This window comes from Lycorma delicatula, chromosome 8 (genome assembly GCF_047948215.1).
Source record: "Lycorma delicatula isolate Av1 chromosome 8, ASM4794821v1, whole genome shotgun sequence".
In the NCBI taxonomy this organism is placed as follows: domain Eukaryota; kingdom Metazoa; phylum Arthropoda; class Insecta; order Hemiptera; family Fulgoridae; genus Lycorma; species Lycorma delicatula.
Window position 1 is genome coordinate 24,756,361 of NC_134462.1, and position 19,329 is coordinate 24,775,689.

At 28.8% G+C, this 19,329-nt stretch overlaps 1 protein-coding gene across 1 annotated transcript in view; it reads right to left on the reverse strand.

Annotated features, from left to right (window-relative positions):
* The window catches only part of Pxn (Peroxidasin), a 247,756-nt gene that overhangs the window by 40,989 nt on the left and 187,438 nt on the right, over nucleotides 1-19,329 (reverse strand). Inside the window, exons 8-13 of the mRNA XM_075373983.1 lie at nucleotides 15,859-15,976; nucleotides 14,889-15,055; nucleotides 11,379-11,527; nucleotides 7,643-7,763; nucleotides 4,218-4,379; nucleotides 1,430-1,700 (exon numbers count right to left, since the gene is read on the reverse strand). Coding sequence (XP_075230098.1) covers nucleotides 1,430-1,700; nucleotides 4,218-4,379; nucleotides 7,643-7,763; nucleotides 11,379-11,527; nucleotides 14,889-15,055; nucleotides 15,859-15,976 — 988 coding nt within the window. The remainder of the gene's footprint in view (nucleotides 1-1,429; nucleotides 1,701-4,217; nucleotides 4,380-7,642; nucleotides 7,764-11,378; nucleotides 11,528-14,888; nucleotides 15,056-15,858; nucleotides 15,977-19,329) is intronic.

Here is a 19,329-nt window from a genome sequence, read left to right on the forward strand (position 1 = left end):
CAGAAGATCAGTTTGGCTTCAGGAAGGAAATAAGTAATAAACAAGCTATCCTTGATTTAATTTACATAACAGAGAAGCTAATTAGGAAGAATAATTACACATTAATTGTGTTTATTGACTTTGAAAAAGCATTTGATGGAGTAGATTGGAACTTTTGTTTAACATAATGAGAATGATAGGAGTTAATTACTGGGACCATAGGGTGATGTGAAAATTGTACAAGGATGAGGTAAGAGTTATAGATGTGGAGACCACCAACAGGAAGCAAAAATAAAGAAAGGTGTGAGGCATGGTTGCTCATTGTCGGTTATATTGTTCAATGCATATTCACAACTAGAGATAGATGAAGTTAGAGAAAAGTTAGGTGATAGTAGTAGAATAAGGATACATGGAGAGAAAATAGATGTATTGCATCACGCTGATGAAAATGAAACAGAATTGAAAAAGATTGACACCATTGAAAAGGATGGGAATCATCGACACCATATTATCCACATATAACATAAAAATAAATATAGAGAAAACAAATATAATGGTAGTGAGCAGGCATGATACGAAAGCTGATATTGATATGAATGGACATAAATTAGAGTGACATAAGGTAGTGTGTGAAAGAATTCACCTATCCTGGAAGAAGAATTATGTCAGATAAGCGAAGTTTGAAGAATATTAGCAGAATAAAACAGCCAAAATTAGCATTCAATAAGAAAATTAAGATATTCACCTCCAACAATATAACAAAAAATTGAGAAAGGAATTGATGAAGATATTCATATGGAGTGTTTTCCTAGATGGCAGCAAAGCATGTATCATAGGGGCAGAAGGGAAAAGGAGAATAAATTCATTTGTGCATTGGTGCTACTGATGGATGCTGAAGATTACGTGGAAGGAGAAAACAACCAATGAAGAAGTGTTACAAAAGATTGACGAGGTGCCATGTTTATGAAGCTTGAAAGAAATGGTGACAGTTCCTGCACACCAAAATAGAGGGCACAGTTGAAGGAAACAATGGAAGAGGAAGACTAAGACAAGGGTGTATTGAGCAAACCATATAGGATATTGGGTGTAAAACGTACATGGAAACATAGAGATTAGCACATGTTAAAACTGCCTGGAGGAGAAAGACTGCTGCAAACCAATCCAGGGATTGATTATTATAACAAGAAGAATTCTGACAGTAAAGCATGAATATAGAAGACAAGGTTTGGGAAGCACTATGATTGTTAGCCTAGAAGTCTGTGGAAGAACTGTGATGATGGGATTGTCAAGCCTTAGAGCAACTACACAATAATGAAATGTATTTTCAGCATGAGTTATATTAAAAGACGCTGCTAGTCACCTTTTAACATAACTCATACAATTAGTTACAAAAAGGAAATATCAAAAGGTAAATTTAATAAAATTAAACTTATATAATTATTAAACCTACTTATGATTTCTATCTGCAGTTACTTTAACTCCATTTTTAGTCCATGTTACAACAGGTACAGGATCTCCATCAGCTTTACATGGTAATTCAACACTGGCTCCAGCTGGTGCTGATATTGGATATGGAGGAGTTACAATTTTTGGAGCACGAACTCCATATCCACGTATTCTTAATTCACCATTACTTTCAACTGAACCGACTTGATTCTGTGCCAAACAAGTATATAATCCAGAATCGGATTCTTTAGTGTCTCTTATCTCCAGAATAGCACCTAATCACAAAACAAAAATAAAGTGATTACTAATTTTAATATAAATTTATATATCAAGTATCAATATGATTGCCTATTCACAGATTTAAAAAAACTACTCAAAATTTTACAGGAAAAAATACTACTACTAGTCTCAAACTTAGTGGAAACATTTTTTACAGCCAAAAAACTAATTCCATTCTATCCTGTAATAAATTTTAAAATCAATGTTTCACTGTTTTTTTTTTCTTAACAGTCATGTTTGTGAATAAGGTAGAGAAACAGGTAGGTGTTAATTTTAATCATAACGATTTATTTCCAATTGTTCCTTTTTAATTTTGAAATCATAAACAAACTTTTAAATGATAAAGTTGCTGATAATTTTTGCAGAAGTGAGATGAAAAGGAAGAGGAATTTGTATCTCTGTCACAAAATAATATAAATTAAATGATTTATCTATATTCTATCTTGTTATTGTCCACAGTAAAGAAATTTTTCTTCACTGCATGTACAATTTTTGGAAATCAGAATTAATTGTGGAAGCAGTAGATTGACAACATTTATTTAAAAAAATAAAGCCAATTTCTTACTGCTCACAGCCTCCAGGGTGTCTGACAAGAAAACATGTTTGCAATATTTTGCAGGTATTTAATTTCTGAAGCAGGGCAAAGTACTGTTTTCTAGAGTAATCTACAAAAAATAGTTTTGAATATGATTAATTTTCAACTAGTACGGTTTGTAATACCATATAACAATACAGTATTGTTCATAGGCCTGATTTGTAATGAGTTGAGATTATTTAATTTAATGCTTGTACAGAGGGTTCAAAAAGTAACTGTACACTTGTCATACACTAGTACAAAAATACATAACATCAACTGATCTTACACTACTTGATAGAAATGGTTCCCATGAATGTCTAGACAAATCTGTATGCATTTCTTCTTCTTGAAAACTCTCATGATTATTTACTTACTTTCTATGTCCAGGAATAAAAAACACCATTATATTGTCCAGTTACAGTACTCAGCAGCTCTGTTCACCTAGTCACTTGATACCAGTAGTTTTTCATGTGTTCAAACTCTTCCATATTTCAGCATAGGAGCAGATGTTCCAAAGTCTGGATTTCCCCACAATCATATCTATCACTCTCTGCACATTTCCACCTCACCATATTACTTTGAGTTCTTGCCACTCTAATCCTAAGTTGATTCAGCACCCACCAAGTACTATATGGCAGCTGGTGTCCTCTAGGGAGCTCCTCTTTGGGTATAAGATTTGTTTCACCTGTTAATGTTTCTATCCACATTGCATTAGTTCTATGTGGAACCTCCAGATGTTCTCTTGATGAAGCTATTTCTAGATTTAAGCCAAGGATTGACAGCTACATTATTATACATAGGGCGTTTAGTGTTTGCAGCTTGTTTTTCCTTTCCATTTCTCCCACCAAATTCTGTCTTATACCACTGTCTTACACTGTTTTATATTAGGAGGTTCTATTTCAGCTAAAAGGTAAATCCTGTGAATTGGTGTTGGTTTCAGACAACCAGTTACAATACACACTGTATCATTCAGCGCTACATCAACATTCCTAATGTTGTACAGATATTTCCGATACTGGGGCTGCGTATTCTCGTGGTGCAAAAGCTATTGCTGTGGCCTGAGCACTTTTGGATGTGAGTGGTCCCCTCATTTCTTGCACAGATTTCCCTTTTCAATTCTAAGCAGTGCTGTTTAAATTACAAGGTATGGTCAAACCTGACTCCTAAGTATCTTGGATTGTTGCAATATTGAACCAACTAGTCTCTGGATATTGCAAGCCACACCCCGATCTTCTGGCCATGTAGAGGAATTTCATTTTTGGCATGCAGGTTGTTGGCATATATAGTAATTTTCATTGCACTGAACATGCAGTGTATTTGTTTACAGAATTTTGACAGACTAAAATTACCATGCCATAACTATAATAGTATGATTGACTTCTTTTTTCTTTTTTTGTTAAAATTGTTATTGTATGTTCTACTTCACTGTCTGTGTACACCTTTTCTTTACTTTTTGTTTATAGATAAAATCATAGTAAATATTTTTACTCTCACATGTTAAATGTTTATTTATAATTGAATTGCTGTTCTGTAGTGGTAGTTTTGTACTGAATGAAATTTATATTTTATAACGTTTGACAAAAAAAAAAAAAAAAATTAGTTTATTTTCAAAAAGTAACTGTTCAGATAATGAAATTATAAGGGTAAATAAAAGGTAATTATTATTAATTGTTTTAGATATCTTACAATTTTAAAAATTCTGAAAAAATAAATTACTAAAAAAGAAAAATATGTATCTTAATAACTTTAAAAAAATATATGAACTATAATAACATGCAACAAAATATGGATGGTCCTATTAATGACGAAATTTCTTAATATAATGAAATGATAAGTGTTGAAAATACATATTAAAAAAGATATTTTAAAAAAATTTGCATATTCTTTGCTAATAGTAAATTATGAATCAAGATTATAAAGTAGGAATATCTATTACCATCATCTAGAAATGAAGTTCGAGTCCCCACAGTAACACTATTGCCGTCTTTAAACCAAGTGATTACAGGCGTTGGAGAACCTTCGGCAACACAATTTAATTGAGCTAAACTTCCACTTTTCAAGGTTAGATTTTCTGGTACTTTTATTAAGCTGGGAGCCACTGAAAGAGGATTAGTATGTTAATTATACATAAATAACACATTATAAACAAAATAAAACATCAAATTTAATGGTACATTACTAAAAATGGGATATTAATTAAGCTTTATGTTTACAGTAAAATTTCTTGAAACCAAAATTATGCACCTGGCACAAGTTCTGCATACGGTAAAATTCTGAATATGAGGAAAAGACTTCTTTTCTTTTTTTTTGGAAAACTTTTCATTTATTACACAGTAATTTAAATTCATCATAATGTAATTTATTTTTTAATATTGCTGTTGGGATTGCTTAAAAATTTTCAAATTGTTGTAAAATAATGAATTTAGTGTATTTTATATTCTACAATGGATTCAATTTTTTTAGAACTACTTGACTATAAAGCTTTTTTTTACCTTAACCATGACACTTTTCTTTTTTGTTGTCATCACAGCTTAATTAATATATGAACACAATATGCTGAAAAAGTAAAGATGATAATTCATTAATTAAAAAAACAATTTCCAGTAATCACATCCTTTCAAGTTAAAAGAAATTTATTACAGTAAAAATTGTACAAACAGTAATTAAACTGTACAAAACTGTAACACTTAAATGATAAAACTTCTGATTACATTTTAACTGTTTTTTATTATATCAACACAGTTCAGTACCCTAAAACACATCTACTATGATACTTGTTAATGAATGATCCATTTAAAACACTAAGATGAAAATGCTACAAAATTTTAAATATCTTGTTTAAGATTTCACTAGTTACGTACGATCAGCTAAAATAAAACTTTTGGAATCTGAGATTAAAAAAACTCTTTTAAGCGTTATGTAAAAGAAATTAGATGTCAGGAAAATATATAAATGCAAATCCATCGACAAACATAAAAATGAACAAGGCAAACTTTTATGAATATTTTGTGAAAATCTTTTCATTCACTTCTGAGATACACAAGTTCTTCCGCATCATATTCTCAAACTTGAATGCAGATAATATGTAGTCAGAGAGTAATCATATTTATCATGTAACACAATACAGTAAATTATAATATATGTAATAGTTAATAAAAATGAAATGTATCTGGTAAGAGTGCTGTTTACATAAATATCATTCTCAAAGCTAAAATAATTGGAATTTAAGTTTAAAAAATACATCTACTGCTTTTTACATGCTACTGCAACTGTACGTAGAAAATTAAACAATGAAATATTTTGATCGACCTATTTCAGGTTAATTTTTAGGTATCTTTAAAAAAGTAATCCACAATAAAAATGCAAAAAAGAAAACAGGTTCTGTTGTACACAAAAGGCTTATAAAAAGAAAATGATGTAAAAAATTATAATCCTTACCTTTTGGGAAAATTACAATTTCAGATCCTTTAAAGCAGCAGAAATAACAAAAAAGCATGTTATCAAAGTTTTTCATGGAAAAATTTTAGTTAAAAAAAATAAAAGACAATACATATGTTTGCATTTCAAGACTTCGTTCACAGTTGGTAATATTCTTTTAATGCCATTTCTTGGCATCCTTTTCTTATTTTTATCAATGCAAGGATTTACTGCCTTTGAACTTATTGCAAAAAATATCTTTTTCACATTGTCTGAAGTTACCAAACTATTTTTGTAGCTTTGTAATCTTTTAAAAAAACCCATATTTTAAATAAAATTAAAAAAAAATAACAGCAATTACTAATGAAAATTGCTTTAAAAAATAAAAAAAATAATACTTTTTTAATTCTTTGGATGTCAATTGTTTGATGTCTGTACCATTTTAATTTAGTACCAATTTTTAAACTTGAAATTTAAAGAAAAAATTGAAAATAGATTATTATTTAATTAAATTTATTATTTTAATTAAATAAAGTTTTAATAAAATTATTTAACCAGTTTTTTTATTTTTAAAATTATATTTTTCCAACTTTTATCTTAAGTTCCTTATTATATATGTAAAATAATGTTTGAAAATAAAAGTTGAGAAATAAAGATTTTTTATATGATTATAAATCAATTATACTACTACATAATAATTATAATACTTAACAATTCAGCAAATTAGTATATATTACCCATACACATGTATACTGACACACACACACACACACACACACACACACACACACACACACACACACACACACACACACACACACACATGAGTACATATGCAAAGTGTTTTTAAAATATAGAAACATTTAAACAACTTTTCAACAGTTAAGCACAGAAAAATGAAATTTAGCAAATAATTCTACCTGAAACAAACTATTTTTCTTTGTGAAACCACCAGAAAGAAAAAAAATGATTTACATGAAAAAGTAATTACACTGTAACCAAGCAAAATTAGCTATTTATAAATAAAAAGTATAAACATACATAAATAAGTTACTGGAAATAACTTATTAAATTATTTTCAATAAGTATGAATTATAATTAATGAATGAAAACTGGCAAACAAAATTACATTTAAAAAAGAAAATTACATTACCATTTTCAAAACTGTAAGTACAAGAGAAAGGTTTTAAACAGAAACATACAATTTTTTTATTTATGTTGTTTATAAAAATATTCTGTTTTGATAAAATTTTACAGTGAATACAAGACTTAAAAAAAATGATTAGTACTTACACTTAAAGGGGTCTAACAAGTATGGACCAGCATTTTAATTTAAAAAAAAAACTTTTTCTTGATACAAATGTAAATTTGATATAAAAATAAAATTTCTATATCTTCAGAATTTTTCACCCCCTTTTAAGTAGAAACAATGCACATGACACATTGTTTTACTGTAGAAAAGGTTGTGTTAATATGTTGCTTACACTAACCAATCATGTCCTTTTACTGGTTGAATCATATGTTAAAGCACCTGAAATACAAAAGGCACAAATCATATTTGTGTTCTTTGAGAATAATGATGTTCACTATATAGCTTGTTTATGCCATGAACAAACTGCAGCTTGAAGAGTTGAAATATTATCACCTTCATTTCAGAAGGCTTGGCAATCTGATGTTTAACTATATGATCTACTCATCAAAGAAAGGAACAGGAAAGCACTTCATTCCTAATTTTACTTAATAAGTCTGGCAGGTACGCTTGTTATCATGAGGAACGACTTTGGCAATTTCAGGAGTGATTTGTTTCTCATATTTAATTGTCTAAAAATCTTTTGATCATGTCATTTGACAAACATATATGTATGATATTTTCTCCTTATATACTTTGTATACCAGAAAGTAAAAAGTTAAATAATATGTTTAATATACACTTAAAGTAATTACCATTAACTCTAACTTGTGCTACAGCAGTAATCACACCCAGAAAATTTGTTGCAGTACATCTGTATGTCCCAGTGTCTTCTCTTTTCAGATCAGAGATTGTGAGTGTACCTTCTGGAGATACCTAAAAAGAAAAAAAACAAAGAATTTAATGATCTATAAAAAATTAAAAATGATGCTATGGTTAGATAAATAAAACATATTCATGAATTTATTTACATACTTATGCTTCTTCAATGACTAGGTGTTATGACTTGCCTTCTCCAGTGTAATGTTGGTCTTTTGATTCTTTTTGGTCTTTTTATCGTTAGATGACACATAAATGCATCTTCTTATAAATAGATGCAAGAAAAACTTTTTTGCAAACAATGGTTGTCCATTTAATATAAATGGTTTCCTTTTTTCTTTTCTTTTCTTTTTTTAACCTTCAGGACCATCAGTAGGTATTGATTCAGAGGATGAGATAAATGACAGTTTTTTAGCATGTGAAAATGCCATGCCTGACCGAAATTTCAACCCAGGACCTCCTGATGAAAGGTTGAGACACTACCATTCGCGCCATGGAGGCCAACGATATAAATAGTTTACACAATTTTTTTTGTACTTTGTTCCTGATATACGAGTACTATACCTTTGTCCCATTGATAGTCATCTATAATCTACATATGTATGCATGTGTATGTGTATGTGCGCACGCGTATGTGATCACACAGTTTGACTAAATTAAATCTGAACATCTGAGTTTTAGTGAAAGAGTAAAATTATTCTCGTATGCTTTAATTGAATTAATTAAAATTCAGTTCTAAAGACTGACACAATTGTTCAAAAATGAATAAGTGTAGGAATGAAGATTTTTACTTTTTTTTTTGTTGGGAGAGAGAGCTTAGAAAGCCCCAGCTTTATCTGATAGGGATTTGGGCCATTAGGATTATTGTGTAACCACTGGAAATGCAAATAAGTTCCTGAATTGGTCCTCAGGCCTCTATCAGACATCGAAAATGATAGATCGTCTGTTTCTGGTAATCTTAGCAAGAAGATTCTAGCAGGTTCAGACCTTCACCCACAGAGCCGATAATGGGGAAGGAAAGCTAGTGTCAAGAGTGAGAAAGTGGAATTCATTTAAGTAATTTACTGACTTATCCAGACATTAAGAAATTTTTATTGATACTAACAGTAACAAAAAAATTAAATAAATTTAATAAGGCATTATCCCTTGGTGAAAGATTAAGCAACTTAATCTAAATGAATTGTAATGTGTAACTTTATACTAAATATCTAATAGAGAAAGTGACAAATGTCTATACACTAAACAATACACTATTATTTTTGAATAGTATTAATGTAGCATACTGATCATTCAAGATTTATATTATATCCATTTCTTTACATATTTCAAAGATTAAATAAGTTTATTAACAGTTTTTAAGAGCATATACAGAAAAATCATTTGAAAAATTTAACTTACATTTTAAAACATTTTTTATTTATTTAATTCAGTTAAGTAATTTTTTTCATGAATCTGATAAATGAGGGGTTGTAATGAATGGAAAAAATGTCTAAAATATCTTTCAATTATCACAATCTCTAAATACAGGGGTGATACTGATCGATGTGATCTATTCCTTACAAGAACAAAAGTAATGTATCCTTTGATGGGCCTTAATCATGTCTGACATGTGTGTTCATCAAAATTTAAAAAAAAATGTACAATAAATTAACAGATTTTTTAAAAATTTGTTAATTTGAAAATGTTTATTCAAATGAATGGTAAAACTAAATACCAGTACAACTATACTAGTACATCTACAATTTTTAACATTATTTTTCCTCATAAAGCTGTGTTTGAAATACAAGGGTACGTCAATTATTATCCACAATTTAGTTATATTTTTGTTTATGTTGGTAGTACTGTCATGTTGCATAGATGACACATGCGTGGTTTAATTGTTGTTATGTCTGTGCAGGTTTGATGCTGCTAGGTAAGTTCCATTATCGCTGCCTTGCCGTTAACCATGACTGCTCCACTTTCTGTTTGCACCAAAGAAGAGCAACGTTCAGTAATCCATTTTTTGGGGTCGAAATGTGTATCAGGAGCTGAAATTCATCGAAGACTTTCAGTACAGCATGGGAACAGAGAGTTGCAGCAACAGAATGTCTACGAATAGATTGAAAAATTCAAAAATGGTCGCACAAGTGTTATGCACAACGAAGGAGCCGGACGACCGTTTACCACCACAAATGAGGAAAACATTGAGCGTGCACGTGACATGGTTTTCTTAGACAGACGAGTAACTATCGATGAAGTGGCACATCGTCTCAAAGTTTCATAGTCATGGTTCTGCCTATGAAACCATCCACAACAGACTTGAGTTTCATAAAGTCTGTGCAAGATGGTCGGAAAACAACTCGCACAGCTGCATAAACAAATGTGCTTGGACATCTGCCAAAAACATTTGGATCACTATGGTAATGAACGGGACATCTTAGACAGAATCATCACTGGTGACGAAAAACGGATCCATCCCATTATAAGCCGAAGAGTAATCAGCAGAGTATGGAATGGAAACATCCAAATTCGCCCTGCAAAAAAAAAGGTCAAGACCCAACCGTCTGCAGGAAAACTGATTCTTATGTTTTTTTGGGAATCACAAGGTCCAGTACTGGAACATTATGAGGAATGGGGCACGACAATAAACAGTGAGATGCTTACTGCCAAGCTGAAGCCTGAAATTCGAAGCAAATGCCGAGGACTGCTGTCGAAAGGTGTTGTGTTGTTGTGTTGTTGCACAACAATGCCCGTCCACATACTGCTGGTCTCACTGCTGAAACGCTCCAGAAACTCAACTTTGAAGTACTGGCTCATTCTCCATATACTCCTGATCTTACCCCTTCTGACTACCGCTCATTTGATCCACTCAAAGAGGCATTAAGGGGCCATCGATTTACCTCGGGCAAAACAGTGAAAGAAGCGGTGCATTCCTGGCTCACAGCTCAATCAAAAACCTTCTTTTATGAGAGCATCAGGAAGTTTGTGCAATGATGGACCAAGTGTGTTGAAATGCAAGGGGACTATGTTGAAAAATGATGTACATGTAAGTTTCCTATTTGTATTGCAATAAAATGTATAACTACATTGCGAATAATAATTGACTTACCCTTGTAGAAAGTAGAAAGTTCAAATGATCATACAAAATTAAAACAAAATGTGTAGAACTATCAAAAATGGGAAAAATATATATATAAATTAATTATTTATTTATTAAAATAAATTAGCAAAATAAATATTCAAGTAAACTGAATTAATCAGTCCAGAAATCATTAGAAAAATAAATAATTTGAGTAAATAAAGTCAAATAAAAGGGAAAAGAAAGAATTTAAGGGAGGAATTTTTACCAGAGATAAAAATATTTTGAAATTATTTTATTTTTTCAGAAGAAATTAGTGCAAAAATTAAACAATAAATCACAAAAGTAATTTGAATGTTAAAATATTAAAAACAAATAGTATATGCAAAAAAAAAGCTTAAGACCCTCAAAAATGTAGTGAAATTACATTTTGTAAAAATGAACTGATAGAGACCAAAAACTGACTGTTATATGGTATACTATACAAACATGGTAATATTCTAAAGCATTAAACAAGCATCTAGTATTTACCTCATGCCACCATTCTAAAAAAAAGTGATTCAGAATAAATATGTGAAATAGATTAATGACAATTTTAAATTAGAATAACATACCTTATAACGTGGAGAGTTTTGTAATTGTAAGTCATCACGTGTCCATGATATGACTGGTCTAGGCTGACCTGTAGCAGCGCAGTCAAGTATAACTACTGAACCTTCATCAGAATCCCAGTCTGTCGGTGTCTTGGTAAAGTGCGGCTTTGCTAAAGAAAAAGAAAATAATTTTAAAATAGAGTTAGTGACTTACAAATAACCTTGCATGAATAAAAATAGTACAATAGTTTTTATTTGTTTGACTCATCCCCCCTGTTTAATTTATCACTTTCTGCATTAAGAGTGACCAATGTTTGAATTTGTGTTCACAGTACACCATATTTTTAGTCCATATTAAAGAGTCTGTTCAAATAATATTCAATAACAACTATTTGTATTTTTTTTGTGCTGTGTTTTCAAGTTTGAGTAGTCATGTTAAATTAGTAGTCATAATTTTTAACATATTAATTATGATAATATTTTATTTATTTATGGAACAGATAGGTAAATTTTTATTTCCCTATTTGTATGCTATTACCTTTTTTAAAGGATAATTTATAAACTTTCTTATAATGTATCATAAAGCATAAAAAAGAAGGAGAAAGATATTTTTTTGTTCACATTGAAATATAAATTATTTGTAATTTAATAAAGAATTGTGATAAAGGAAACTACTGAAGTTACTGAAATACTGCTAGATTGGACCAACAAAATTAGATGCCCCTTTTACTACAAAATTATCTAAAAGTTTCATTACAAAAGTGGAAAAAAAATATAAGTACCAGTCCCAAAGGAAAATTTCCATATCAGGAAAAAAATTGAAATTGATGTTTTTAATAAATTAGAAGTATTGTCCAGCACTTTTATAAAAAATGAAAATATTGTGTCTATTGTTAAAAAAAAGAAAAAATAATCATAAAAGAAACAATTTTCTATGAGACACCAAATCATTAATATACTTAAAAGTCTGAGAATTAAGTAAAGAAGATGGAGTAAAAAACAAATTTTAACTGAAAAATCATTTGCTGTTATTTACATTATTGAAACATGTAAATTAAAATTTTCATGAATATTTTTTTTAGATCAGAAATGGGCTGGAGTAAAACACTCCAAAAATTGTTGTTTGTCATGCAAGAATTTTGGTGAATCACAGAATTACGAAATAGATGAGTGATTTTACATACTGAGATTAAAAACTATTTTATACCAAGAGCAGAATTTATTTACAATCTTGTTAATACAGATCGATTTATCATAGATGTAAAATGAACAGTTGTAGAATGTCTAGATAATAAATATTCTCTAAGAATTCATTATACTATGGACAATACACTTTATGATTCTGTTGTGGCTACAAAGTTTCTAACCAAAAATTTTACTACATTCTAAAAACATCTCAGATTACATAATTCCACTGACCAAAGGGGATACAAAATTGATCAATTCATATCAAATAAAGAGAATAGCATTGTTTGGTTTCCTATGTTGATGGTATCATCTCAGTTCTCTATTGAAACTGAATTGCAAAGATAAACTCTATTGGAAGATTGCAACTGAATTTAGGAACATTCAAAATAAGACCACAAAAATGACTAACAACATGAATGCTCAACTCATTGCCAGCAATCAAGTTTTGCTTATGCTGGCAAAGCCTTTTTCTATTTTATAAATATTAATAATTTTTAAGTTTAAGTGAATTCATTTCATTTGTTTTTATATAATTATTGTGGATATTTGTGTTTAAGATATTTATTTATCAAGTTGTATAAAAAAAAATAGCATTTTACAGTAATTATACTTATTTAAATATAACTTAACGTAGTGATACATAATTTACCCAAATATAAAATTTTGACATAGGATTGTAACATATTTGTTCATGTGTAACAGCATAACGAAGCTGGAATTTATTGAAGTTGATGATTTTATTTAGCACAAAAATGTTGTCTTTCTTATCATGGTCAAACTAAATTCCTGGCTTAAAAATAAAAAGCTCATGTTGCCTCATACAACAAATTCCAGCCAGTTACTCAATGTATATATGTCATACATAATGTATCAAAGGTTAACATTTAATTTCGTACTGTAATATTAAAAAGTATTTAGAAGATGTCAAAAATTTTACAGTAAACTCACTCACATTTATGCAAGATTTTTAACAAGACAGCTATAAAGAATAAGAATAAAATTTCCTGGATACATTTATCAATAACATTTTAAACAAAATAGTAATAACATATTGATTTGTAAAAGGATAATTCTAAAACAAGTGAATTTATTGTTACATTTCCTATTTATGTTAGTTTTGGATGAGATTTGGGAAAGAATGAAGGAAACATTGAAAAGGAGAAATAATCAAGAGAAAGTAATTTGTAAATAATATTGGAATGTTAGAAGAACTCAAGAGAAATTACATTAGGAGGAAGTAGAAGAGTAGCTAGGTGTCAGAAATATGGAGATCTAAAGATTGCAATGAGGTTAAATACATGGAAAAGCATTGGTTTTGATTCAAGCGATAAAATAAGGAAGTTCGATTATCAACTAGAATTTAGTAAAAATTTTGCAGTTTTGAATCAGAAAAGCCTGGAAATAGCCAGTCTTATTTATTACAAAAGTTAGTGGGACTAAACAATAGAAATATATCAGATATTCATAGCAAAAAAAATTCTAATTTACTGAACTTTAAAAATTTTATTCATCTTGAATCCAGCTGATTTTTTAAATATCAAGATGGTCATAAGGTATGTGATTTTAGAGTAGAATCTGATTTTAAAAACAACTGTAAAACTCACTTTTTTATGACTATCCCTAATTTTGTAAGGTTTTCTTAGATATCTACAGCCAAAATTGTAAAAAATACACAAGAAATGAAAAAAGGGAAAATATATAATTTTTACAATAAATATACAATTTACAATTTTTTGTTTCAATTTCAGATTGTATTTAATAATGTACTTATAGCTATTATTATTATTACATCAAAGACAATAAATAAGTAATCAATGCATAATCATTTAATATTTTATTCAATAAGTAATAACAAGGCACACAATTAAAAAACTTAGCAGTATTGTTATAAAATTAAATTACATATGGTTAAAAATGAAAGTGGACCACAGAAAAGAAATTTATATAGAATACTTTCCCCTCATTTCATTTTTTGCATATATATGAGGAAAATCAAGGAAGAGATAGTGAGAAGAAGAAAAGGATAGATTGAGAAAGAATAGGACTGTTCAAGGATTCAAATCATCAAAGCATACTGAAGGAAGAGTTGTGGAAGAAATACATTAAATGATGTTCATTTCAAAAACACCTTACCCAACAGATAGCTGGATAACAGGAATAAAAGAAAACAAGAACAATAAATAATAAAAGAGGGGGAAAATAATTATTAAAGAAAGGTTTTATTTTACGGCAATAAAAAAATATATCATTTCAGGAAATGTAATGAAGAGAAGATTGTTTACAATAATAAAGTAATGCCTGCAGTAGACTATAATGCTAATTAAACAATATTAATTAACATACCTGATCGTTTTGTATAGATCATTTTTGCTGTGCGTGATTTTGCTTCACCGACAGGACTTTTAGCCATACATTCATAAACACCAAGATCAGAGTCTGACATAGGTGATATCATTAGTGTTCCATCATCTCTTATTGAATAACGTGGATCAGCCAAGTCAATTTCGTTACTTTAACAAATTAAATAAATCATCATTAAACAATAATTCATTAATTTCTATTTAACTAGTTTATTATATAAAATTTCTACTTAAGTTAACTGCAATTAATTTAGTGTATCTTAACAAACTGCAACTGGCAAGTCAGAATGGAAATTTGCATACTAAAAAATAAAATACACACTATGAAAAAGGTAAATTAATTACTTTTTATTGTTTCTAATGGTGGATAAGATATTCAAACTGATTAAAATATAAAATATCTCTAATCTAGTTCAATTTGTTAACTTACATGAGAGAATCTTTTTTTAAATCTTTGTTAAAGTAAAATCCATTGTCAGAGTTAAAAGATTTCACTCGGAATATAGTTCATTTACTCATAAAATAATGTAAGCCTACTGAAATTTAATTGATCATAATCACAATTACAAATAAATAGTACAATAAATCAGTTAAATTCATCAGAAATGTAACATTTACAGAATATGGAAAAAAGATTAGACATACATAATTCTGTAATACTCCTTTTATTATTTTTTATGACAAATATTTAAAATTCTGAGTTGGTGAAATATTAGATGTTAAGCAAATCAAGAAAAAAAATAATCTCCTGAATAAAACTGAAAATAGTGTCCTAAAGTGTAAAAACCAAATGAAAAGCTATTAAATTTAAAAAAAGAAACATGTCGTTTGAAGAAAAATAAATCTTTCTTGAAATATTCTGTGATCGACTTCAGTTGGAAATTTGAAAACAATTTACAGTACAGTAACAATACCAAAAGCTTACAGATATATTTATTTATGAGTATTCTAACTTGTCTCTCATCCATACAATGTGAGGTTGTGGATCACCCTCTGCTCTGCAAGTGAAGAATACTGTACCCCCAAATGATATTTCTACATCCCTTGGTTCTTCTGTAATTCTTGGTTTGGCTGTAAGCAGAAAAAAAAAATTAATAATATAATGTCTTTCACCCTCTTCCAAAAGAAGATAAAGTAAAGTAATAATTATGCCTGTTTCTGATAGCAACTGTTTTTTTTTCCTGTTGGGAAAGGTTAATAATATATCTAGTTGATATTCAACCATAAAAAAAGTTGTTACAAGTTAAAATTACTATCAATTGTAATTTTTATTTAGTTAATATAAATCATAAATGCAAAAAAAGTAATATATATTAAATGTAATTTATGATGAAGGATCAGCTTAGAAGAAAGGAAAAATAAATCATATCTAGTGCACAGATTACATGGTTTTTAAGAGTTGAAACACAAGATACTCAACACATGATTTTAAAATTAGAATACATTATGACAGAATAAGTAATGAAAATGATAAATAAATAAGTTAAAAAAGCTACAGTAATGAGGACAGGAGATGATAATCTAATGACTTTCCTCAATTCTTTCTTTTTACCAAAAGGAAATAAAATTACCATGTTAACAGAAGACTGCAAAAGTGAAAGCAAAATAAAAATGGGCATAATTGGGAATGGCTAAGGAAGCATTTAATGTATGAAAAATGGCATGCCTAACCGGGTTTAGAACCCAAGACCTCCAGATGAAAGACTGAGAAGCTACCACTCTGTCATGGAGATCGCCATGTAGTAAAATGGAGTTAATATTTGTAGAAGAGTTCTGGTGAAATGTTACTGTAGGAGTGTATTTTTGTATAAATGTGAAAAATGAATACTAAGAAAATAAAATAAAAGAATTTGGAGAATTTTAAATGTGGGCATGGATGAGATCAGAGTTGGATTAAATAAATTTATAAAAGTAAACATGAAAGTAATTTCAAGAATAAGAACTTAATCAAAATAATGAGAAGGGTTAATTTAAAAAAAAAAAAAAATGCTAACTAAACAGATTAGTAGAAGGTGTTATAAACGGAGAAGCCAGTAAAGGATAAGGATGACAGATGATTCAAAAGAAAATGGAAGCTATCAGGAACTTAAAAATAAAACTAAGAACCAGCAGTTGGAGGATCTGCCCTGGGGTTGATAACCAAATGATAATTTTGGTAACAGTATAACCAAGAATGCAGATAAGTCTTATATGACATCCACACAGTGTAAGTTTTAGAAAAACATCAGATCAAATCAAAAATCATGTATTTACTTGGTGCACCCCAAATACAAAGAGCAAAAGACACCTAATCATGACGACTACCTTACACAGATAACTTCCATAGCAAATGTCAACTGTCATCAATGACCAAAAGCTTACTTATTCAAACTAATGTTTCACAGTGTTTGTATAAATTACAACTGATCATATATCCCTGAAAGCAGATTTATTTACTTATTAAATAGATGAAAATTATGTGATTACTATACTTGCCATGAAAAAACCCAAAGATCAAATTAAAAATAACATTATTACAGACAATATAAATAATTATTTCATTTCTTGAATAAACTATCTCACCAGTAAATAAAATAGAACTTATTGTATGATAATTATCTTGAACTCAGTGATGGAAATTTAACTATAGTACAAGATTTCCAGATAGTAACTGTTCAACATTCTGCGAATGGAATAATATATATTTTCACTTATGAGTTCACAATTGTACTTTTTGCATGAAAAGCGGTGCAACAGAATGTTTATGTAACAGTTAGCCACAGGTTTTGTTTAATATATTAAATCATATATCTTCATCAAATGATGTTCTTGGCCGAATAAAATATGAAAATGAGGGTTATGAACTGGTCTTACATAAACATATAAAATCAAACTCTGGAGTTTGGAATGGCCCTATTAGTACTTTCTTGAGATTCAAATTTTATAGTTAGACTTCCATTAAAAAATTTATAAACAAAAATTTTAACCAAACATTCTTCATTAGAAAATTAAAAAGGCAATTACAGTATTTAAATTATCATATGTAATCACAGTATGTTATTTACTACTGTATGATTACAAAATTATTCAAAAGCAACACATAAAACTTATAATTCATCTATTAATGATTGCCAGTATATGAAATAAAAACTTCTAAATTAATTTAATAATTAAATTAAATTTTTCTTAATTTTTCCTTCCTGGCTCTTATACTGTATAACACATATAGTAGACTTTTTGCAGATCTTGATGCATCATTATCCTTACATAAAAAAAAAAAAAAATCAATTTTAGCATTGAAAAATTCTGGAAAGATGCGTCATGTATGTTAGCCTGTATTTTTTGCTTGATATCAACAGACTGGATGGACTGATTTGGATGAAACTTGGCACCATGATTTCTGAATATGGGTCACTGATGCCATTTAATCTTGATCACAATTGATCAGTAGGACAGGGAGATAAGGATCTTATGGGTTCAAAATCTAAAAATTTTACTTAGAGGGTAGGTAAATTTTTTTACATATTTTAATGCCCCTTAGATAGCTATAATTATTTCTGATGATGTTTGTTCTTATTTAAAGCTTCATAAAGAGATGGGGAACAAAAAATATTTTTCTTTTAGTAATTTCTGAATTCAAAGTCAATCACATTCTTATACTAATTAACCGATTTTATTATGCTAGTATGTCACTATGGTTATACATTTAGGCAGTTTAATTCAGAGGTGGGGGATAATACATTTATTTTTTTTACATAGTTAAAGACTATTAAAGAATTTTTTTTATTTTTTAAAAATAATTTAATATAAATTTTTTGCAACATCAAAAATATTTTTTGTTTAGTTTAAAGTTAACAGTTTTCTGTTACACTGTGTTACATAAAAATTGAACATCTTTAGTTTATTTTCTTTTTTTTTTGACTTAATATGATATATAAATTTTTTTCTTGATGACAGTTTTATATTGGAAAACAAAACAAATGAAAGGATTTTATTAAAAAAAATACAACTTTCTTATATAGGCACCTCTCATCTAGGGGCTTGCTGTCCACAACTGCTAAATTTCATTTCTACTCCTAGAAAGCTACACAAATTCCAGTAAGTGGGAGAAACAGGGAAGAATCATTAGTAGGGGAGCATGTAGTACATAAATCACTGATTCAGCTAATTGTACAGGCTTGAGTGAATGGAAAAAATGAAGAATTGAAATACAGCAATTTAAACATATAATTTTAGTTATATATAACAGATTAAGTATAAACACTGAAAAAAATTGTGATAAATTTTATTAATTAAATATTTCTTATTTAATATTTACATATATTAATGCATTTTTGATATTTAAATTAAGTTTTTTCCTGTGTTTATTATTTAATCTATCAATTAACATTAATTACATTAGAAAATTGGTTATGATGGTGACATCATAACATAATTCTGCCAAA